Raw genomic sequence first — 24,276 nt, 5'->3', positions numbered from 1 at the left:
CCTCAATGGCTACTGAGCCACCTGGCCCACAGCAGGGATTCAGTAACTAGTACCTTACAGACAGTAATAAGAGGGAAGGGATGAGGGAAGATGCTGTGTACTCTTATGAAAACTTAGTATTTAAAAATGATTAGGGGTTGGTAGAGGTGGTTTAGTGATTAACAGTGCTGGCTGCAAGGTTTGACTCCTAGTCTACATTTTATCCAGGTTTAGTGGTGTATGCCTTTAACCCAGTACCCAGGAAGCAGAAGCAGGTAGGTTTCTGTGAGGGCAACTTAGTCTACATAGTGAGTTCCAGGCCAGTCAGTGCCACTAAGTAAGACCCTGTCTCAAAAACAAACAAAATAAAAACAACTGTTATGAGACTTAGAACAAATAAGGTAGATAATTATAAGGACTTTTTTTTTTTTTTAATGACAATCAGGAGTTTTTGGCCAGCGCAAACAAACATTAAGTTGAATGATGTATATTTCATGGATTGGGGGGGGGGGGGGTTGCATTTTTTGTTGTTTGGTTTTGGTATATGTTCATTGTACATGGTCCTGTAGTGCACATGGTCGTTTATCTAAGCACATAATGCATTTTGAGCACACCCCCCATCCACTCATTCCTTCTTTCTCTCCCGCCTGCCTCTTGTTAGTTCCCTTTTATTCCTCTAGAGGTTTTACTTCACTTCTACTTTGATATCCCATGTGCATACAGGACTTTATGTAAACAATTTAGTTCTTAAAAGTTGAGGTCACCCCGCCCCCAGTATAGGACTAACCTCATTTTTATGTAAAATGCATTTTAGAGTATTTATTCTTGCAATCAAAGCATTTTACCTTAGGTTTTGGTCGTTGTTTTATTTTATTTTGTTTTGTTGGTGTGTGTGTGTGTGTGTGTGTGTGTGTGTGTGTGTGGTGCTGGGGGTCAAATGCAGACACATTCTCAGGCCTTGGCTTTTTGACTGTTGGTTTGTCTTTGAGACAGGTTTCCACTATAGATCCCAGGCTGGACTGAAAATCAGTATGCATGCTGGCTGATCTTGACCTAGTCATCTCCTTGCATGAATTTCCAGAGTGCTGGGGTTATAGTGTGAGCCACTGTGCTTGGCTTCTCAGCATAGTTCTGATGAGCCAGTAAAGCACCATTTACCTGACAAGGATACTACACCAGAGGAGAGTCTGCCATGCAGGAGGAAGATTAGGAGTTAGAGGCCAGCTTTAGTAACTCAGGGTGTTCCAGGCCTATCTCAAAACAATAGCAAGTGATGCCCAATCTCAAAATCATAACAGTTAACCATGACAACAAAAGCACCATCCTGAGCATCCTATATAAACATGGAGGAGGAAATTGGCAGCCTTTTCCAAGTGAGGGCTAATCATTGTGGGGACTTGAGAAAGATTTATGTGACCTAGAGAAAGTAAATCAAGTCAGTGCTTAGATTTGACAGGATACTTTTAATTATGGTCTTTTTTTTATTATAATTTTTAATGACCTCCTATGTTCCTTAAAAATTTTACTCAAAAATCTATGGTAGTTTTATATCTAGAAACCTCAAGACTGCTTCGTGACCAAGATGAAGGAAGAGTGGCCTGTGTCCTCGGTGCTCCCTCTTCTTCTTTCTAGTCTTTGCTGAGCATGTTTAGTAGTTTCTAATTTCTGGTGTAATATCTTTCCAAAGATATTATTTTATTCAGATAAAACCATCTCCCTTGTGCTCTCGTGTCTGCTGTTTGGCTTCCCTTCCTCGGCGTGTTCCTTAGTCCTCCATGTTACTTGTGCTTGTAGATCATCTCCCATTTTGTAAAGTATCCCTCTTGTCAGCGAACTGGAGCATATTTACCGTAAGACATTGGGTAGTTTCTCATTGAGCTAATTCAGATAATACTAATTAATATGACAGTTCTCTACAGTTTATTGATAATAAATTTAGAAGTTCAGAATTCATAGACAGAATAATAACTTTCAGAATTCTATGTCCAGAAACTGTCTGGAGCCATAGACAGCAGAAAGGATTTTACAGATACGACTTTCAGATTTTGAGATGGGATTATCTTGAATTGTTTGAGTGAACACATTGAATTATACACTTCTGATAAATGTAAGATGGAGGAAGAGATCAGAGAAACATGTATAATAAGAGAAGCAGAAGCTCTAGGGCTCTGCTAACTAGGCAGCAGCATAAACCAAGGACAGAGGTAGATGAGAAGGCCAAGAACCCATTGTTCCCTAGAACAGTCAGAGGGAAATGGAGCAACTGATATTTCAGTTTTGACTTAGGTTTGCGCCTTATTGCTCATGTAAACATCCAGGTTTATAGTAATGTGTTATAGTAGCTTTAGGGGTTTACTATAGTTGGTCTTGGGGGGGTGGATTTATGACTTTAGTAGGTAGTGTTCATAAGGTAGTCAATGTAATATGTCAATTTCAACTCCAATTGCTTGTATATATGAGCTTCATTTTTCCATATTTTTGTTAACCCTTGTGGTGGTTTTATTCAATCACATTTGATTTAATTTTAATATAATTTATAGATGTTATTTTTATAGCTTTTCCATGGTACACATTCATCATATTTATTCTCTTTCATGGGGTATATGTTAGCTTTCTGTGGAATTATTAGGCTTATTAATTCATGAGATTTATCTGTATATTCTGATATATTTCTGTTGACTCTTCTTTATCTCTGGAGTCTAGCTGTGTCTGTGCAAGCTGATAGAGCTTTGTAATGGTCAGGCTTATCAGTTCCTAGGATTTATTTGTGTAATTCCTTCTTCCTCTCTGCTGCCAGTGAATTTGTACTGGATAATGGGGTTGACTTGTCGGCAATGCAGTTTTAGTATGTCTCAGTCTAGCCCTCTCTGTTCCTGTTACTTAGACATTCTTACTCTGGGCTTTCAATTGAGAAGTTGAATGATTTTTGTCTCCTAAACCCAAAATAACTGAGGCAGATCTAAATTGACTCTTCAGTGGTTCTAGAAATTCCCACCATGTGAGACCTATCTAGTTATAAGATAAAAATTAAAGAAACCCCCTAGAAACCAAGCAACACTGAAGTAACTCAGTGTGAGTATTAGATGTGACGTTTAGGGGGAAACTTACATATTCCTTTCCACTGCGCTGCTCATGCCCTCTGCTCTGACCAGTTGTTAATCTCTGCTGCAGAAAGGAGCTACTTTGATGAAGTGTGAAAACTTGACTTACTTGTGGGTATCAGGATAGTTATTTAGAGTACAGTTAGAAATTATATTGGTTTAAGGAAAATGGTGGTGATAGATTTTCCTCTAGTTTTGTGGCCTTTCAAACCATGGATAGTTGGCTAATGAGTTCCTTCCCAGTGAAGGGGCCTTGAGTCCAATTACACAGCTGTTGGTTAATCCCAGGATAAAAGTGCTACAATTGTAGCATTGGAGACATCTTGCTGGGCTAGTCATTATGGCTTTAGGCTTTAGAACTGAGTGGGTAGACTATTGATTGCTTTTTGCCCATGTAGCTTACAGATCACCTTTTTGATGCTGTGTAAACTTCTTCTCAGGCAGGAGTGAAGTAACTGAGGCCAAGAAACACAAGCATCTCAAATTTTATTTTGTGAATCCTAGTTTTGAATCTGTAGATTTGGAAATATAACCTGAAGTAAATCCAAGAAGCAGAATGAAACTTGGGAATGGCAGGATAAGAACAGCAGCAAGCCCTTAACTGCAGAGCCATCTGTCTGGCCTCATGGACAGGAGGAAAGAGATTAAGACACAAGTGAAGTCAAAGTGAACCGATTCATTTTTCTTTAATCAAGGTTATTTGATTCATTTCCCATTTCATTCTTCAAGCCACCAAAAACATCTAAAAATAAAGGACATTTCTGTAAACATTGAGCCCCTCTAAAACTTAAAGTTGTTATATTTAAAAATTGTACCCCTCTGGAAATGGGCAAAAAAACAGCATATTGTTATGTCAGTCAGGGGCAGAGCAGTTGCCAGTCTTGTTCGTCCTAGCTTGATGCTTGGCTTGATGGCCAAAGCTGGTTTTATGACACGTAAAAATTATTTTAGGACACGTAAAAATCAAATCAAATCAAATCCAGGCAGCAGCGTAGCTCAGGAGGAGGAAGACAGACAGAGACCTGCAGATGGCCATACTACCCACAGACCTGCTCCCTGGTTCTTGGCACAGGCAGGCTGTAGACACCCACTTGCTGGGGGTCTACAGGGTCTACCCTGGGGCCCACCAGCCTTCAACAGGAGCCACCACAGTGTGCAGATATCTGGAGGACAGATGAGAAAGAAAGAAGTGGAGCAACATGAGCATTATACATGCATGGTACTTGTTCAGCTACAGGTGACATCACAGGCAAAGAACCTTTGTCTTGGTTTACATACTATCCCAGTAGTGAGCTGTGCAAAACCTGCCTTCTTTCAGCAGAAGGGCAAAACCTCTCTCAAGGTTTCTTTTTATTAGTATACAGTCAACTAGACCCTTGCTTTATTGGTACACCCTGGAAGAAAATATGTTAGGAAAATGCAGGGGCCAGTGGTGGATTACTGCTTCATCAGCAGAGGAGGGAAGCCAAAGAAGTTCTTTCTCAGCTGTTTCCATTAGACGCAGCTTTTCTAGGATAAAATTGGTAAGCTGATAAGTTTTGACTCATATAGAATCTTGTCAGACCATCACATCAATAAAAATTAGGCCAAACCTGTAATACTCTGGAGGCCAAAGCAGGAGGATTGCTACAAGTTTGGTGTCAGCCTAGACTGCACAGTCAGTGAGTTCCAGACCAGCCCGAACTACAGAATGAGACTCCCATCTTCCAAAACCAAACAAGAGTGAAACCTCAGTGGACATTTCTCCACCTTCCCACGGTTGCTATGCTTTATGATTCCTTCCCACCTCATCTTACCTCAGCCAGCGAGCACTGATCTGCTTTTCAGATCTGTGTCTGTGTCTTAGAAGTCTAGACAAATTAAGTAGTACAGAGTAAATCACATGTTTTTACTTGTCTGTCCTCTTTCTGGAAATGCTTTTATTGAGGGTTATCCATACTTTACTGTGCTTTTATTGCTAGATATCACCCATATGTATTATTTTGTCTGTGTTATATGTGGTTTTTTCTCTCATCTTGTTCATGTGTTTATCTATTGATGTTATTTGGTTGTTTTCCATTTTGGCCTCCTGAAATGAGAGTGGTTTTAATATGTGTGTACAAGTCCTTATATAGATGTACATTGTTATTTCTTTTGGATATCTAGCTGGGAATATAATGGTGGATCTCTCTCTCTCTCTCTCTCTCTCTCTCTCTCTCTCTCTCTCTTTCTCAGATATACACACACACTCACACACACACCAACTGTTTTTGCAACAATGTGTCAGAGTTCCATTTCTATGTCTTTAAATTTTTATATAGATTTTTATTTTATTTGTTTTTAGTTTAAGACATTTGAACAATTAATTCAATTGTGACCATGTAGTTTTAATTTAGAGTTGACAACGGACAGAAGATGTTTAATGTTTTCTAGTACTTATTTGCCATCTGTAGAGCTTCTTTGATACTGCTCCTCTATAAAAAAAAAATCTGACTTTTTATAATCTGGCTATAAATGCTTTGTCAAATGGGTAGGGATATGTTTTTCCACTCTGGGCTTGCCTTGTTCTCTCGGTGGTACCTACTGAGGAAAAGACACTTTCGATGCAGATTCTCCATGATTCCTTTCAGTGATGGTGGCACAGGTTTTGTATCATGTCTTAGCCATGGGAAGGCAAGTTACCTCACATACTCGTCTAGAAAGTTAAATCCTTTGTGAATTAGTTCTATATAAGGCGCAAGGGTGTTATATTGCAAGGGGTATACATATAAATATTAAATTGTTATATTTCTTGACATTGGACCTTCACCAGTTTATCTTTGCATTTTGATTATCATACTTTTTAAAATCTTGAGATCATACAGAGTTGTTTTCTATTTTCTCAAAAGTCAGTTTTGTTATTCTAGGTCTTTTCTATAGGAATTTTTAGTCATTTTCTTAATTTCTACAAAAGGCCTGCGTTGATTTTTATATGAGATTCCATTTAATGTACAGATTAACCTGTGCATTATTCACCTATAACAATTAGCTTACTAAATTGGATATTATGTCTGTAGATATTTAGGTCTCCTGAGGTCACTATCATTTCCACACTGTCATTATATTTTTGTTAGATGTATGACTAAAATGTTCACATATTAATGCTTTTGCTAATGTATTGTTTTAGAACTTCAACTTATGAGTGGCTGTTGCCAGTGTATAGAAATGGATTGTTTGCTCATTGAACTGTATGTGAAGTATAAACTCCTATCTGTTAACTCCCGTAGTTGGTCACCTGTTCCTCTGTAGCCTGATAGTCTGTCTTCCAGCTACTGGAGTGTGCTGATTCCACTGCAGGCTCTGTGGACTCCTCACTCCCACTGTGGGTATCCATGTCAGATCCTGCTTCCCCTTAGAATTGATATTAGGAGTAAATGTTAGGGTTTTTTTTTTTTTTTCTTTTTCCTCTATTGGAAGATAATGCAGTTTTTCTTAGAAGTTTGTTAGTATGATGAGTCACACTGACTGATTTTAAAATGTTAAACAATGATTAATTCCTGGAATAATTCTCAGTCATGCCACATTCTTCTTCAGTGTTGCTGGATTACATTTGGAAAAGTTTTATTTTTAATGTTTGCACCTGAGAAATGTTATTCTTTACATTTGTTTCTCTTTACTGTCTTTGGTTTTGCTATTAAAACAGTCGAACAAAATTAGATAGATACTGCTTAAGAGAGAAATGGTTGTAATATATCTGGAGTTTCTATGTACCTATTTTTATCAATTGTCAAGAAAAGGACATATTCAAATAAAATTGTGAATTTTATCTATTTTTAATGTAAATAACATCTCATATTAGATGGGTTTTGACCAAATGCAATGAATTTCTGGCATTATTTTCAAAGCTGTCTTTGGAATATATCTTTAGTTCGTCCTTTACTTTAGTATTGATCTACTTATTACATATTTATGTGCAAGGCAAATTCTGATTTACTACTTCTCATTGCTGTATGATTTATCTAATACACATATTTTCCTTGGCAGCTTCTATGTTTCTGAAACAAGCATTTGAAGGTGAATACCCTAAACTTTTACGTCTTTATAATGACTTATGGAAGCGTCTTCAGCAGTACAGTCAAAATACCCAAGGAACGTTCAGTACAAGTGGAACTCCTGACCTCCATATTGACCTCCCACACATGGAAGACGATACTCAAGACATGTTCATACTGAAAAGGCCAGATTATGAGTATGTTTTATTTAATTTGAATGAATGGATTATTGGCATTTTAGGAATTCTGTTTTCTACTTTCCTTATAAATTAGAAGTTGGGAATACACTAAGCTTCTAAGTCTTTGGAATGATTTTTGTGATTTGCAAAATTTTTCCTATAAAGATTTAATTGACCTTTGGCTTAGCATTATACTTTCTACCTGAATGGGTTTTGAAGTTTAACACTATGCTGGGTAATTAAAAGCTGGGTGATAAGCAAATGTAATCTTTGTCTTTCAGTTAATCTGGTATGTTTAAACTACCAAGGAGATAAATCTTATGCTGGATTCTTTCTTAGTCAATATTTTATAAATATGGAATCTGTCTCAGATGTTGCCTTGGGTTGCCACAAAGCAAGCATTTTGTAACCATCTTTAAGAGTTACATTAAAAATCAATATATCATGTTTATGAATTCTACCCTGACAACTTTCCACAAAATCTGATTTCACATTTTTGCATGACTGCCACATTAGCTTTCCTCAAATTTTTCAAATTCTGAAATACTGTTTGTTCTCACAAGACTGATAAGTTGGTGGATTCTTCTCCCTTATGGAGTAAGAAAAAACACTGGGCAGGTTCGGGTAGTGTTAGCTGCTGTTTTCTGTTTCAGAGTTTTCCTCATATAGCTGGTTATGTCTGCTAATATATTTTTCCTAATACAGCTGGTTAGAACTGACTACTGAAGTACATAGCCAGGTTAGGCTAGAATGGTAGGTCGAAACCAGATTGTCTCTTTGGTAGTAGTTTTATCATAAGAGACAGATTAGAAAGAGGAGGCAAAGCTGAAGAAATATAATATAATAATACATTAACTTTTAAGGTGTTACTGTAAAATACTATATTCAATATCAATGCATTTCTGGTTTACCTTCATTTTTCAGTCCATGTGCATGCACTAGGAGCACTAGAAAAGAACTAGAAATAGCACAAAACCAGTGGGAAGAACACTTTATATTCAGATGATAGAATTCTGATTTTGTGCTTTTTGCTTTTTGCTAGTCAAGACATCTGTATAGTCAGTGTATATCTGAATAGCTTTTGTCATTGTGGCACCTGAGAAGCGATATAAAGTGGGAAAAGCTTGGTTTTGGCTTATTGCTTTCCAGGTTTCTTTCTTTCTTTCTTTCTTTCTGTCTGTCTGTCTGTCTGTCTGTCTGTCTGTCTGTCTGTTTTTGTTTTGTTTTGTTTCTGGCAAGGGAAAAACATGATGGAGGAAAGCACAGTGGAGGAAAATAGTCCCCCTCCTAGCAGCCGAGGAGCAGAGGACAGCATAGAGCTCTCAGGGGCTTGCTCCCAGTGACCTACTTCTTCCCCTTGGTACCAATGCCAACTTTCTACCCTTTCCCCAGTAATACCATTTGTGTGATGAAACCATCAAAGATTTCATCCATTTGTTGAGTCACAACCCCAAAATGTTTAGGCAGCTTCCTAAAGCCCATTGCTTAGCAGCTAAGACCCCAATGTCTGTGCGGGGACATTTCACATTCTAATAATAATGGTTTGGTACTGCCACAAGGATAAATCAGAATTCAGAGTGTAGAAAGAGCTGCATGGTCTATGTTAATTTGATTTTTAAAAGGTACATAATGAACATTTAATACAGAAGGAGTCATTCACAAATGATAAACAATAGTCATGCAAAAAGATGAAATTGGACCTTTTTTGTGATACTGTATACAAAAAGGATTATAGATTTAAATGTACAGTATAGGGGTTAAACATATGGCCTAGGAATTGTGAGCATTTGTTGCTCACAAAGGACCCAGGCTCAACTTGCAGCACCCACATGGTGGCTCATAACCATTCATTACTCCCATTCCAGGGGATCTGATTACTTCTTCTGAAGTCTCTATGAATACATATGATGCATATATATATATATATATATATATATGCATATATATGATACATGTATATATACATACACAGGATAAATCTTTAAAATTTTAAGTGTATAGTATAAACATACTATTACAGGAGAATATAAAGGTATATCTTTATAATTTAAGATATGGTAAAATGATTCTTAGATATAATATTGAAAGTCCAAGCAGTGAAAGAATGTAGTGGTGTGTGTGTGTATCACTGCCTTAAAAGTAAAACGTCGAATACATTAACAGTTGAAAATATATGTATATATGTCTAACAACAACTTGTATCTAGTCTACATAAAGAATGTTTCTAATTTACTAATGAAAATATAGTATGTTCTGCTAGTGGAAATCTGAAATGACACAGGACTTTGAAAAGCCGTTTGGCCTTTTCTTGAACTATTAAACATCATTTTCATATGACCCAGCATTTTCACTCCTATGTCTAGAGGAGAAATAGAAACATGTTCACACAGAAATATGTACACAAATGCTTGTATTATTTATTAGAGCTGAAATATGGAAACATAATAAATGTTGTAATCAATGAATAAGTAAAAAAGCTTATCTATAAATGAACATTGTTTGCCCATAAAAGGAAATGAAGCACTAATAAAAGTGCCAAGGAAGAATTTTGAACACGAGTGAACTTAAAAAACATTATATCATGCTAAATGAAGGAAGCCAGTGGTAAAGCATACACACCATTTATATGAAATCTAGAGTAATAATATCTAAGGCAATAGTGTAGCTTAGTGGTCACACAGAACTGCGATGGAGAATGTGTGTATGTTGGTTGAAGTGGGTGATGGTCAAAGGAGACAAGGTTTTTGAGGGCCAGTTTAGAAACAGGGTTACTCTGCCTGTCCTGGAACTCTCTGTAGGCCAGGCTGGCCTCAAATTTGGAGATTATCTACCTCTTAAGTGCTGGGGTTAATTAAGAACATGTGCTACCAGGCCAGCTTCTCATTTGTTTGTTTGTTTGTTTGTTTGTTTGTTTGTTTTTTCCAAGACAGGGTTTCTTTATATAACAGCCCTTGGCTATTCTGGAACTTCCTTTGTAGACCAGGCTGGACTTGAACTCACTGAGATCTACCTGCCTCTGCTTCCTGAGTGCTGGGATTGAAGGCGTGCATCAACATGCCTGGCTCTTTTTCTATTTTTTTTCAAGGTTTATTTATTTTATGGGTATGAATGCCTGTACATATTTAAGTATATTATATGGCCATTGAAATCAGAAGAAAATGTTGGCTCTCAAACAGTAGTTGCAGATGGTTGTGAGCTACCATGTGGGTGCTGGGAAATGAACCCTCGTCCTCTGCAAGACCAACCAGTGCTCTTCACCACTGAGCCATCCCTCCAGCCCAAGGATCTTTGTTGTTGTTGTTGTTGTTGTTTTTTATTTTTTTTTAACATGAAACAAATATTTGATTGACACTACTGATTGATGATTGCAGGGATCTTATGTATAAAAATATTGAACTATACTGTAGACTTTAAGAGATTAAATTGCATAATATTAAATTTATTTTAATAATGCTCATTTTAATGGTAAACAAAGAGGGACATTATATTTTTCTGATTTTTTTTTAATTTTTATTTTATTTTTTTGGTTTTCAGAGACAGGGTTCCTCTGTTCTGGAACTCTGTAGACTAGGATGGCCTAAAACTCAGAGGCCTGCCTTTGTCTCTGGAGTGCTGGGCTCAAAGATGTGTACGACCGTCACCCAGCAAACTTTTGTTATTTTAAAGTAAATAAAGTAAATCTACTTCTTATATTAAAATAATAGGAAAATCATAGAAGACAAATCAATTTGCAAATAAGTAAAATAAATTTTACAAATTTATTTTAATAAATTGCAAATAAGTAAAATAGAATGTGCCTGGTTGTGGTCTGCTTCATTGGTCATTGAGACTGAAGAGCTGTACTGGTAGGTCTGTGTGGGGTGCAGGCCTCTTGATAAGATACTAAATGTTGTAAAAATGGTTAATGAAAGTGCTTTGCTCTTTCAGTACTTTAGTTTCTAGCACTTACTGTTGTCATATACTGAGATCATGACTTACTTTTTAAAGAATTGTATGAGTATTCTGCTCCCATGTATGTCCGTGTGCCATTTGCATGCTTAGTACCAATGGTGGCTGGAAGAGGGTCTTGGATCTCCTGAAACTGGAGTTACAGAAATTTGTGAGCCGCCATGTGGATTGTGAGAGTCAAACCCAGGTCCTTTGGAAGAACAGCCAATATTTTTAACCACTGCACGCTACTTGTTTAACCAGATATTTAACTTTTTATACATCTTCTGTTAGCTTGTGAACTTTACTAGGCTACTGTACTGGTTTTTTGTCTTGTTTTGTTTTTTAAAACCCAGTGCATTGCAGAATTTTTATGTTCAGGAAATAATTGACAGACTGCAAAAACTTAGTGATATTTGAGGGAAGAGAGGAGATAGCAAAGGGGGGCACATACAGAAAGTCACTTTTATACTTGAACTTCACCTCCCTTTTCACTAGACTGTAAACCACTCCTCATCATTTATCAAAGTGCCTTGTGCCTATTCCCAGTAAATCTGTGTGGGGAGGAGTACTTACGGATGGAGAAAGCATCAAGTGATGACTACAATTGTGCTTCAGGAGCCAAGAGCAGTCTGACCTTTGGGCTTGTAGGTTGGCAAGAAGGTTGAGAAGAGAGACTGTTGACATACACAGAGCAGGTCAGATGTTGTCAAGGCTGATATGTAAGATGAAGGGAAGTTGTTGTAGAAATTAGTTAAACCCAATCTGAGGTTTCTACCACTTCCTGCGACCATTTAGTTCCCATATAAGAGATAGATACAACTTTTATATTTACATTTATATTACAGCACAAGGGCTGGACAGACACCTACCCTCTATGCTATTAAAATCTATTTGCCTTTCGATAATCTTGAGTTATTATATACTATGTTTCATCTAAGCTGCTCTTAACTCCGGTTGGCCAGCTCTGGGGGCCACATTTTTTATGGCTCAACTAACCCATGATGGCTTCTCTTCCTCCTCCACCTTCTCCTCCTGGTTCTCCCCCAACCTCAAGCCCTGGAAACCTAAGCCCCACCTATGTCTTTTCTGCCCAGGTGTTGCTATTGACATCTTTTTTTTTTTTTTACCAATCAGAAATACCTCAAGGGCAAGGTCACCTGGGTCTACTTGCAGACTCCAGGTCTAGGGGGTGAGCACTTAGCATTACAATAGACAGACCAAACCTCAACAGAAAGTTTATTCTCTAGGAAAAAGAAGATAGTGGGAAGGTTGCTGGAGGGATTATAAGGAGATGTGACAAGACAGGCAGTTAATCTTAGGAGTAAAACAGCTCTTGGTAGTGGTGAAAGGCCTTTGCTAGTAATTAAAAGAACAGTAAAAGGTCTAGTCTTGGACTGCTAAATAGCCTGCAGAGATGCTTGTGGGCGGGAAATGACAAAGAAGAGCTTAGTAAGAGAATTCCCCTTGACAACATTTATGCTGTTACAGGACTGTCACAAATACTTGTTTATTTTGTCTTCATTCTTGCAGTATTCCAAGAATGGAAATCCAAGGAAGGCCTGCCTCCATACCCTATGGAGATAGTTTGTAGGCTTTATGGAGGATGGTAGTTATGAGTTAAAAAGGTTGAGCTAGTGTGAGAAGAATCTGTTGGCTGCATTTTGGGTGTGCTTTGATCGTCTATAAACAGGATAGAAATAATAGGCTCTTGCAATATCTTTTAGTTTCAGGGGACCGCCAGTACAGTGCATAGCATACTAGATAGCTAAGCTTTACACTTAAAATGCTTACATGATTTTTAATAGGTGTTTAGTTATGAAGCATGTTTATAAAAGTGCTTATAACTTTTTAAAAGAAGTTCTTGTTACAACTGCAGTTTATAGCTATTATTTACCTTTTAAAATTTTTTTGTTCTCACAGTCCAGAAAAAGCTTTGAAAGATTCACTGCAACCTTATGAGGCTGCTTATCTCTCAAAATCCCTATCACGACTCTTCGATCCCATCAATTTGGTTTTTCCTCCTGGTGGACGTAATCCTCCTTCCTCTGACGAGCTTGATGGGATCATTAAAACTATAACAAGGTACGTATTTCTTGTATAATGGCATTCTAGGCTGCCTGCCGTGTTTGCTAGTGGCAGTCCATTTTCAGTTTGCCTCAAACTAGCCTAGTGATTAGGGTTTCAACTACGTTTTGTAGTAAGTACTCACATCTTCTCGGGATTCTAATTAGTAAAGCCACTTAGATACAAATGTAGTGTACATAGTATAGAATTCATCTGGTATCATTATTTTGTATCTAATACACCAGGTGGAACTAGCCCTGGCCTTTTACTCCTTTAACTTCTTCATAGTAAATGGGAAAACAAATATAAAATAATCATACAAACTGTAAAAACTGAGTTTTTAACCCAGAAATCACTTCATGGCAGGAACAGGCCTAATACTTCTGATTAGCCTGCTGTGTTCAGTACTTTAGGCTTTCAAGTGAATGTGACAGCTTTTAATCTCAAAAGGAAGGCATTTGACAGAGACACTTCTGACAGAGACAGGCAAGTGCAGAGGTATTTAAATAAGATTACAGGTCATACCTCAGTCTCTGTCGTGGCTGGTAAGTTGTCATAACTTTGTGATTTTCATTTTGAGGAGCAAAAGCAGTATCTGGGCAATCTAGAACCATGAGGTAGGATTGCTTACGTTCTTTCAGTCTACAGATTTGAAGATGGCAGTTTACAGATGTGATACTTATATTCATGTCTGCAGCTGTGAATGTACCTATACAGTGTTTCTGCTGCCCTAGACCTTCCACCATATACATGGACTTGGTAAAGTCCTGATTATGTACTTCTCACCTTAACAACTGTTCACTGCTTAGTGTGCTTGTGGGGGAGACGTGCTAATTCCACTTAATCTCTGTAACCTAGTTCTGTAAATGCTGAGGATGCTGGTTATCAAGGATAACAGTACTATAGTCAAATAGCCTGTGGGGTTTAAGGATGTTGATGCCTGTGTTTCATAGAATGTAAAAGTGAGCAATCTCAGTACTACAGTTTTGGGGTTTAGGAAGTCGCCACACAAACCATTCAGATACTGATCTCTGTTAAAAAGGGCTGGTTTATTGAACGCACACCCCAAGATTGATTGATCAGGGAGGCCTGTAATTCAAGACCTGGAACCTAGGGGTGGTGGCCTCAAACAGGGCCAGCTTATAAAGGCTAAAACCACAAAAACCACAGTGAGCTCATATGCAGGTACAGGAAGCGCTACCTAGTCTCTGACTCTAGCTACTTTAGACATAACAGTTCATACTGAGCTTTAATTTGATGAGTCCTGAGTGAAGCTTATGATTGTGGAATTCTTGAGATCAATAAGCCTTATAACATACCAAACATAACATAAGCATGTGATCAGCATGCCCCTGCTCTGAGTCAGTTTATTTTTCTGTGTCAATGACTGGCAGGCATATGGCAGCAACAATAGGAAATGGTGGCAGCAAAGAACATAATGGCTACAGCTAGGCTTGTGGGACAGGCCTCAACAACATGAAAGGGCATTTTGTCATGAATACTAGTGTTGTTTCAAACTCTTTAAGTGCCTGTTTCGTTTTGTTTTGTGACAGTCTCAAAATGTATGTAGCCATGGTTGTTCTGGAAATCTCTACATAGACCTTCAACTCATAGGCATCTTCTTGCCTCTGCCTCCAAAGTACTAGGATTAAAGGTGTGTGCTACAAGTCCCTGGGTGGCTTCCTTTAGCTTCTTTAAAAAGTTATTCTGGGGCTAGAGAGATGGTCATGGTTAAGAGCACTGAGTGTTCTTCAAGAGGTCCTGACTTCACTTCCCAGCAACCACCTGGTGGCTCACAACCATCTGTAGTGGGATCCAATGCCCTCTTCTGGTGGTTCTGAAGAGCACAACAGTGTACTCACATAAATAAATCTTTTTTTTTTTCTTTTTAAAGAAAAAGTTAATCTTATAAATGTGAACATTTTATGTACTTCAGAGATAATGCATTTTTTTTCCTACTCCATATGGTTTTCATGGTATTTTTAACTCTTGGTGGTATTCTTTCCATGGTTGTTCGGAAAATGTCCTTCTATATCCAGTCAAATCAAAAGTCCTATCAGTTCACTGTTAAAGTTGACAGTGGATATGACAGAGAAATACTTGATTTTTAAACATTAAAGTTATAGCCCCGTGTGCTCTTAATGTATTTATTCTTTACACAGCAGAATGAGCTGGCATGGTTTATACAGAACCCAGGTGTCCCATGTGTCACATGTAATTTATATGTTTAGCCTATGTTCCTCCAAGATCATCATTTTCATTCAAGAACTGTCACTTCCTTGCAGATGTCTGTGGCATGCAATGCCTGTAATTGCACTTACCAGTATTAGCATGAGTGTATGCAATTTAGTCTCCTAATGATAGACAGAACCCACACATGGCTCGCTTTTATTAATGTGAAACTGATCATTAACAAAGCCCTTTTCCTAATGCTTAATTTAGGGAGAAAAATGAAGCATTGTAGCCAATTCTTGGAAGCAATTAGCAAAATCTATATAAAGACTCAGTTTGTTCTTTATTTGGTCTCAGGTTACATGATGCTGATTACTTTGTTGAATTATGTTTGCTAATAATTGAAATCTGCTTTTGTTTTCTCCAGTGAACTCAATGTAGCTGCTGTTGATGCAAACCTCACATTAGCTGTGTCAAAAAATGTGGCGAAGACCATCCAGTTATATGCTGTAAAATCAGAGCAGCTTGTAAGTGATGTCCGTTTATTTATTAATTTTAATGATTTGGCTAAAATTGTCAGTTATATATTCCTTGTTGCCACAATTAACATTATAACAAATGAAATAATCTCTCTATACTTAACATCTGGGTTTTTTTTTTTTTTTTTTTTTTTTTTTCTTTTTCTTTTTTTCGAGATAGGGTTTCTCTGTGTAGCCCTGGCTGTCCTGGAACTCACTCTGTAGATCAGGCTGACCTCGAACTCAGAAATCCGCCTGCCTCTGCCTCCCAAGTGCCGGGATTAAAGGCGTGCGCCACCACCGCCCGGCTAACATCTGGGTTTTTCTACTTGGTTTTATAATAATTTTTAGAGTAGCATGCTAAGTAATTTACATAGACTGGCCCACAGTGGTAATTATAGCATGAAGCTCCCTATCAGTTTCTAAATTATGTCTGCTAATATGGTGCAATTTTCCATTCATTTGTTCTTGTAATCTTGACAAATAATTTAGAGGCATCTTTTTTTCAAGCTTTGTTTATTAAAAAAAAGAGCCGTAGAAGGCACATGGGAACAGTTTGTGGGCAGATGACTAATTTTTCTTTTAGACCTTATTCATAAATGTTTATCATACATATACTGACATGGTATGTTATCATAAATAAAATTTGATATTTTATCCATAGAATTTAGTGCAGCTACTTAGGTGCCAAGAAGTAAGTCTCAATCAGGGGACCCTGCAGACGATGTGATAAGAAAGAGCCAGTACTGCCTGAAAACACTTCACTTCTTGTTGAGAGCAGGTTGAAGGATAAAAAAAAGGCAATAGTCAAAGAATATATAACTTTAATTAATGTAACAATGACAAACAGCTTTGAAAATGGAAACTGTTAATGAAGGTGATGGAATTCATGCTATTAGTAACAGTCTGTGGCCTAAAATCTCTAGGTCTCCCTAACAAATGTTAAAGATTAATAGAAAATTGTCATGTCCATATTTAATGGAAAGAATTCTTTCTTTACCTGAAATAATTTTACTTTTTAAGCTTCATTTTAGTGAATAAGGGAAGCCTAATCATTAAATAAAATTACAAAGAATAGCCATGTGATGGTGTTGCACACCCTTAATCCTGGCTTTCAGGAGGTGGAGGCAAGCAGATCTCTTGTGCATTCTAGGTCAGCCTGGTCTACAGAGCAAGTTCCAGGACAGCCAGGGTTACACAGAGAAACCCTATCTTGAAAAACAAAACAAAAAAAAAAAAAAAATCATTTATTTTAAAACATTACAAAAAATTGAAGTAACATTTTCTAATTACTCACTATTTCTTGCCAGTAAATAACACTGTTTGTGCCATCCTGTTTTATATTTTGACACATTTCCTTTTTTATTTTAAAATTATAGTTCTTGATGTATTTGTGTATGTGTGCATGCCGACAAGTATACACATGCATGTATGCAGGCCACATGTGCATGTAAAAGTCACAGGTCAGTTCTTTCCTTCTACTGAGGTCCTCAGGTGTGGTGGTGAGCATCATCTCTCCTGTGCATCCCCTGGGCTTCCTTCTTCAGTTCACTCATGGCTTTTTAGAACAGTTTCACTGAAAGCAGTCAGAGGAAAATACAAAGTTTTTGGTTGAGGACGATTAGAAACATTTTAAAGTAGAATAAACCACTCTAGGTATAAATGGAAATGTTGATAGGAGATTTAAGATGAAAGAAACTCCTTTAAAAAGGATTCTTTTTATAATTTAAAATAAAAAAAAAACCCTAATTCACAAGGTTGAAAAGTGACAGCATTAATTCATGGTTGAAATGGTGAAATAAAAGCAAACTAGGAATTCAAATTTACTGAGCATTTGGATTCAGACAAGATGGATTTGAACACACTCTAAAGTGTACAGCAAGCAGCTCTCCAGATCCTACCTGTACTTCTCTAAATGCTGGAAGGTTCTTGTCTACCAAAACATGTTAATATATGGAATTACTGCTTTAATTTATATCATGAAAAGGGCTAATTAAAAATGATTTTCAAGCTAATTTTTAGTGTTCTGTGGTGTAGCAATGTGTAACAAATCCTTGTGACATGCATTACAAGACCATGGGCATGGCTTAGTAGGTAAAGTGCTTACCGTGCAAGCTGAAGGCTGGAATTCCATCTCCAGCACCCACGTGCTAGCCTTCAGGAGACAAAGACATGCTATCTCTAGAGCAGTTTAGCTAGCTAGACTAGTCAAGTTAGTGAGCTCTAGATTCAAGTATTCAAGTGAGAGATGCCACTGTGTGTGTGTGTGTGTGTGGTGGAGAGTGATCGAGGAAGACACTTGCTGCCTTGGCATCATGTATGCATACATGCACTCACATCCTTGCACACATACACCCATTCATGCAAGCCCACATACTGAAGTGCATGCACATCATTCACTGATACAAACACAAAATACAATTACATTTTTGTAATCATAAATTATTAATACATGTTTATTTACCCCTAAGATTTTTTGTTATTTATAATCAAAGGTATGTATAATGTAAGCCTATATCTCTATAAAGATGAATCTTTAAATCCTTTTTTACCATATAATCCACTTTTTAGTTTATTTTTATTTTTAAAACATAGTCAATTGTCTTGACTTGCTATGTAACCTGGTCTGCTCTATATATCCTTTAATGAATTTACCATCTGTCTTAGTCACACTCACTGTGAAGAGACACTATGACGAAAGCAACTATAAGAGAAAGCATTTAACTGGGGGCTTATGTATAGTTTCAGAAGTTCGTTACATTATTCTCATGGCAGGAAGCATGGCAGTATTCAGACATGGTGCTGTAGCAGTAGCCAAGAACTATGTTTTGATCTCTGGGCAGAGACTGAGACCCTGGGCTTGGCATGGACTTTTGAAACTTTAAAGCTTACCCCAGTGACACACTCCTAATCCTTTTAATCCTTTCAAATAGTATCACTCCCTGGTGATTAAGCATCCAAGTATTTGAGCCTATGGGCACTATTCTTATTTAAACCATCACACCATTCCAAATGTTGCATTTGCAGGTGTGTGTCACCATATCTTCCTCTCAGAAAATCTACTTTGTAATAACTTATTATTGTCATTGATTGTGATGTGTGTGCACATGCATGTGAACAGACAAACATATGCCATGATGTATGTATGTGGTGGTGAGAGGACAACTTTGTATAGTCAACTCTCTCTTTCTACCTATACCTGTATCTTAGGGCTGGAATGTCAGGCAAGCTCCTTTACCTGCTGAGCCATCTCGCCAGCCCCCAAGAATCCACTTTTAAGGATAAGATAGGGCCACAAAATAACTCCTATTATTATCTACTTATAGTAAAGACTTGGTCTGTGCCAGGCCATTTGCATGTATTTTACAACAATTCTACTTTGAAATGGAAATATTCATGTCTAACACTACAGGCTAGAAATCCAGCCTGAGAAAAGTTAGTAGTATTGCCATGTAATATCGCAAAAATTGAATGTCAGCAAGCAAGCATTGTAGCCAGTGTCTGTACTGTGAACTTCAACAGCATTTATTTCTGACATATATGTTCTATAAAAACCTCAGATTGAACCATCATCCTGTATGTGGTTTACTTACTCACTTTATCGTGTGATAGGGATATGTATAAATACTCATGTGGTTTACTTATCTGTGTTATAGTTGATCTCTCTGCTTCAAAATATAGTTAGATGATATTACTATTTTAGTTTTATAATAAGTGTTTTTTTAAGTATGTGTGGTAAATACATTTGTGCATGTGTTCACATATGTGGGTCCAGATGCCCATATGTGTGCAGGGGTGTTTGTGTATGTGTGTGTGTGCAGTTGGAGTTTGAAGATTGACATTGGGTGTTTCTTTGATCACTCTTCCTTTTATGTCTCTAGGCAATGTCTCTCTCATACCTAGAGCTTGCCATTTTTACTAGTCTAGATACCTTGTCCTAGAGATTCCTTGTCTGAGCCTCCTGAATTTTGAGATTAGAGGTAAGCCAGTAAATATCCCTGGACTTTGTATGGGTTCTGAGTATCTGAATTCTAGTCTTCATATTTACACAACACTGAGCCATCTCCCCTAGCCCTATTATATTGGGTTTTCACACGAGAGTTTTAAGTAGTGTGACTTACATGCTTTGTTTTTTATGTTTATTGTGTATATGTGAGCATATGCATATACATATATCTTTGTTCATGTATGTATGTGCAGGTGTGAGTATATGCATATACATATATCTTTGTTCGTGTGTATGTGCAGGTGTGAGTATATGCATATACACATATCTTTGTTCATGTGTGTATGTACAGGTGTGAGTACATAGTCTGAATTCATGCAGTTTGAAGCTAGAGGTTGATATCAGGTGTTTGTCTTTCTTTACTCACTCCGATCTTACTGTTTTTGAGCTAGGTTCTCTCACTGAACCTGCAGTTCCCTGATTTAGCAAGATTAGTTGGCCAGCAAACCACAAGGATCGGCCTGTGTCCACTTTCCCAGTGGTGGGAGTATAAGCATGTGGTTCTGTGTCTGACTTTGGTGTCAGAACTCAGCCCCTCATGCTGGTTCAGCAAGCATTTGTGAGCCTAGCCATCTTCCTAGGCCCTCCTATTGTTTACCATGTGCTTTCCGGAGTTCTTCATATAAATACCAGCCTCCTGGGTACTCTAGTTTAAAGAGACCAGTACTTTTTTGGCTGTCTTCATTTACATTTTTCATTCTTTTACACTGGCAGTAATTGTAAGTGTGATTAGTGACTTAATAGAATTTTGTGTTTGTGTTCACAATACATGTGTATACACCTTTAAGAATAGCTCCAAGCCTGGCTTGTAGCACACTCCTCTCATCACAGCACTTGGGAGGCAGAGGCAGGAGGATCTCTATGAATTTGAGACCAGCCTGGTTTACATAGAGTTCTGGACAGCCAGGGCTATATAGAGAAATCTTATATCCAAAAATAAACAAACAAAAAGGATATAGCTCAGTAATGGAATATTGTCTAGTTTATATAAGGCCCTCACTTGGTTCTTAGCACTACTAAACAAGCAAATCAAAACACAGCAAATCACATACCAATATATTCCTTTAGGTGTGTATATTATTATGTTTTATTGAACTGAGCAAATTCTTTAATATTGATGTATTAGGAATTTGTTTGTACATTCTGAACTAGGAAAACACCCACTGACATTTATAGTGTTTGAATGAATGTTTTTCTCTATCTTCTATGCATTAAAAATAACTTAAAATGTTGTTTTAATAGGGAACTTTTATAGAATTTTTACATGTGCAAGGATTGTAAACATTTATGATTAAAAAAATTATAAGCATATATATGAACAAGTATTGTTTTTAAAGGCGAATTATTAGGATTTTCCAGCACTAAAACAATTACCTGGTAATTTTAAGGCATGGAGTCTAGACTCCTATTGTAAATGTCAAATGTTTTGAACTGTGAAAAGTACATGGACATATAATTAAGTTGTAGACCAGTTGAGGCAATAACAGAATGACATTTAGTAGAACGTTTCCATTTCAGTGCAGGTCAGCAGCTTTGTATGAGGTCAGTATTTCTAAACCCAGGGCTTTGTTTTAAGGCTTTGTAAATATATACTTTGTTTCATGAATAATTTCATAAGTGACTTTAAGATTTGACATGCATTCACTTTGGAAGAAAATTTATGTATGTTTTATTATATGGTGATAAAAAGCGGCCAGAGTTTATTTATTTTTATTTTTAAAAGGGTTATTTAATAGAGAATGTAACATAATCTATATGGATACCACTCAGTGTTGTATAATATCACAGTGGTCTCTGCTGTCACATTCAGACAAAAGAGCAAAGTGAATCTGAAATTACTGGAAAGAATTTAGTGTGTACATGAGCAGTTGTGGTGTATCCTTGGGTTCTCAAGCCAAAGGAACTCTGCCATAATGCAAACACACTGGTCCCTTTAGGCTAATGATCCTCTTGACTATCAGACAGCCTTCCATCTTTGCTGCCCATGTTTTTATCCTGAATTATTTTAAGATCATAGCTTTCTGACTGGTTTTCCAGATTTGTAAGTTCTTGATTTTCTGGAAGCTATGGCAGATTGGTAGTAGATGGACTGATGGCTTGTCTAAAAGTCAGAGGAGTATCCTCTTGATAGAAATAATGATAAAAACACTTATTCTCATTATTAAATAGTTTCAGGAGGAAATATTCCCATTTTATTCCTAGGCACTATTGTGCCCACAGTTCCAGCAGCTCAGGAGGCCAAAGCAAGAATACCCTTTGATGTCACAAGCTTGAGACCAGTTTGAGTAACAAAGTATGACCCTTCTCAAAAAATGAAATTAAATTTTCAGTAGAAGTCTGACAAAGTTTCTGTTAGTCACGTGTCATGAGGTGCCACAGGACAGTGCTGTAATAGACAAGCTGGATGGCACTCATTTCCCACACTGAGGATCAGAAGAGCTGTAAGCTAGGTGCTTGGCTTGTCTGGGCTTTATCATATGGTGGTGGACTGGCCCTAATCTTAGGTAAGACTGTTCTGTGTGTCTGTAACTTTGGCAGCAGGCTTGCTTCATGGAAAATAGTCATGGGCAAAAAAACTTGATAACTTTGGCTCACCAAAGCAGCTCATCCACAATGCAAAGTTCAAGGGTTTGGACTGTCTCTGCAAACACCAGAACCAGCCAGGTAACCATCCACATGAAGCAAGGGAAATTCAGTTCAATACAACCCAGTAGCTGGTATTGGCAGTTTATTATAAGCATATTTAAATACAGTATTTGGGGCAAAGTTTCCTGGTGTAACACAATCTGATGTGAACAAAGAGGCATAATTACATCGAAACTCTTCTCAAAGTACATGCCACTTCTTCCATGAAGACTACATGCTTTATTTTAAGGGCCTAGGGAGGATCTGGTGTGGCCTCTATCATGGAGATAATGTAGAGGTAATCTGGGCTGTGAGCCACCTCCAGTCCTGCTTGTGGGAACTTGAGGGAGCCAGGTACAGCCTGGCCCTACACATACCACAGAGTTACCTAGGCTATCAGTCGCCTCCATTCTCAGCCTTCTAGGTTTTCCTTTGAAAAGACAACCCTACTTCTTTACCATTCCTGGTTTCCTAGTGCTGTCTTGTAGTCATGACCATTAGGCTCCCAACATAAGAAGAGAGAATGGAGGTGCAAAATGCTGATGAAGCCATGTTATAGAACCGAAGGGGGAACTCAGCAACAGCATCAGAGAAAAATCATGACCCCACCCCAATTGAATCCTATCAGTGTGTGTGTGTAGGTGTGTGTGTAGGTGTGTGTGTAGGTGTGTGTGTGTGTATTTACACATGTGTTTTTTGATGCATCTGATTACAAGACACCCATCCTACTTGAATCCTGAGAGTGTGTATTTCCTTAATGTTGTGCCATTTGACTGTTACCTTCAAGTAGAAGGTAATGCCAAAGAAGAAAGAAATGTGTTGCTATGGTAGTTTGCTTAATTTGTTAGTATCACAGGTTTCTTTTAAAGAGCTTTATTTAATCTGGCATCTCACTATACTGCCCAGGTGACCCTAATCTTTTGGGCTCAAGTAATATTTCTTTCTCAATCTCAAATACCACAACAAATGTTCTGTATGACACCTAGCCATGAGCCCTTTTCTTGAGTGTTTTATTAATGATACAGCATATGCTGACCCTTTTGCGTTCTGAAAATATGTACTGTCTTCAACTTCTTTTCATGATCACAGCAATATAATAAAGACATTTTAAACCTGTTTCTTCCATATTTTTCTCAATGAAAAATATTTTACTTTCCAAAGTGTGGAGTTTCTGTATCTTTCACATTTCACATTCAGTCCAGGAAATACAAGTGTTAAAGGCTTGGGCAGGGATAGGGCACTGTGGTTTTAGCCGGTCATTTTCACTGCTGTGTTCTTTCCAAGTTGCTTTTGTACCATCAAGAAGTACTTGCTTAGAGTCTCCCTGCTTAGCGCTCTCAGCCTGCCTCCAAGCTCTTTGTGCTCCTTAGCAGGCCTCCAGCTCTCAGGCCTCCTGCCTCAGTTTTCTGCAGCAGCATGCCCAGCAAGACTTTGAAAATAATTTGGCTTTCCAGAAATTGTCATAGCGAGGTTTAGTTTTCTTACTATTAATGTTTGTTTGAGACAGGGTTTCTCCATGTAGTCCTGGCTATCCTGGGACTCACTCTGTAGATATAAGGCTGGCCTTGAATCCAAAGATCTGCCTGCCTCTGCCTCTGCCTCTCCTCTGTCTCTCCTCTGTCTCTCTGTCTCTCTGCCTCTCTGCCTCTCTGCCTCTCTGCCTCTCTGCCTCTCTGCCTCTATGCCTCTATG

The 24,276-nt window shown here is 37.7% G+C and overlaps 1 protein-coding gene across 1 annotated transcript in view; it reads left to right on the top strand.

The window, feature by feature from the left end:
- Cog5 (component of oligomeric golgi complex 5) overlaps positions 1–24,276 on the top strand; it is a 288,970-nt gene that overhangs the window by 187,974 nt on the left and 76,720 nt on the right. Inside the window, exons 12-14 of the mRNA XM_034514294.2 lie at positions 7,083–7,287; positions 13,120–13,281; positions 15,863–15,962. Of these exons, the coding sequence (XP_034370185.1) occupies positions 7,083–7,287; positions 13,120–13,281; positions 15,863–15,962 (467 nt within the window). The remainder of the gene's footprint in view (positions 1–7,082; positions 7,288–13,119; positions 13,282–15,862; positions 15,963–24,276) is intronic.

Source organism: Arvicanthis niloticus, chromosome 11, assembly GCF_011762505.2.
Source record: "Arvicanthis niloticus isolate mArvNil1 chromosome 11, mArvNil1.pat.X, whole genome shotgun sequence".
NCBI lineage: Eukaryota > Metazoa > Chordata > Mammalia > Rodentia > Muridae > Arvicanthis > Arvicanthis niloticus.
The sequence above is the reverse complement of the archived record's forward strand: the minus strand, read 5'-3'. Positions and strand labels throughout refer to the sequence as shown.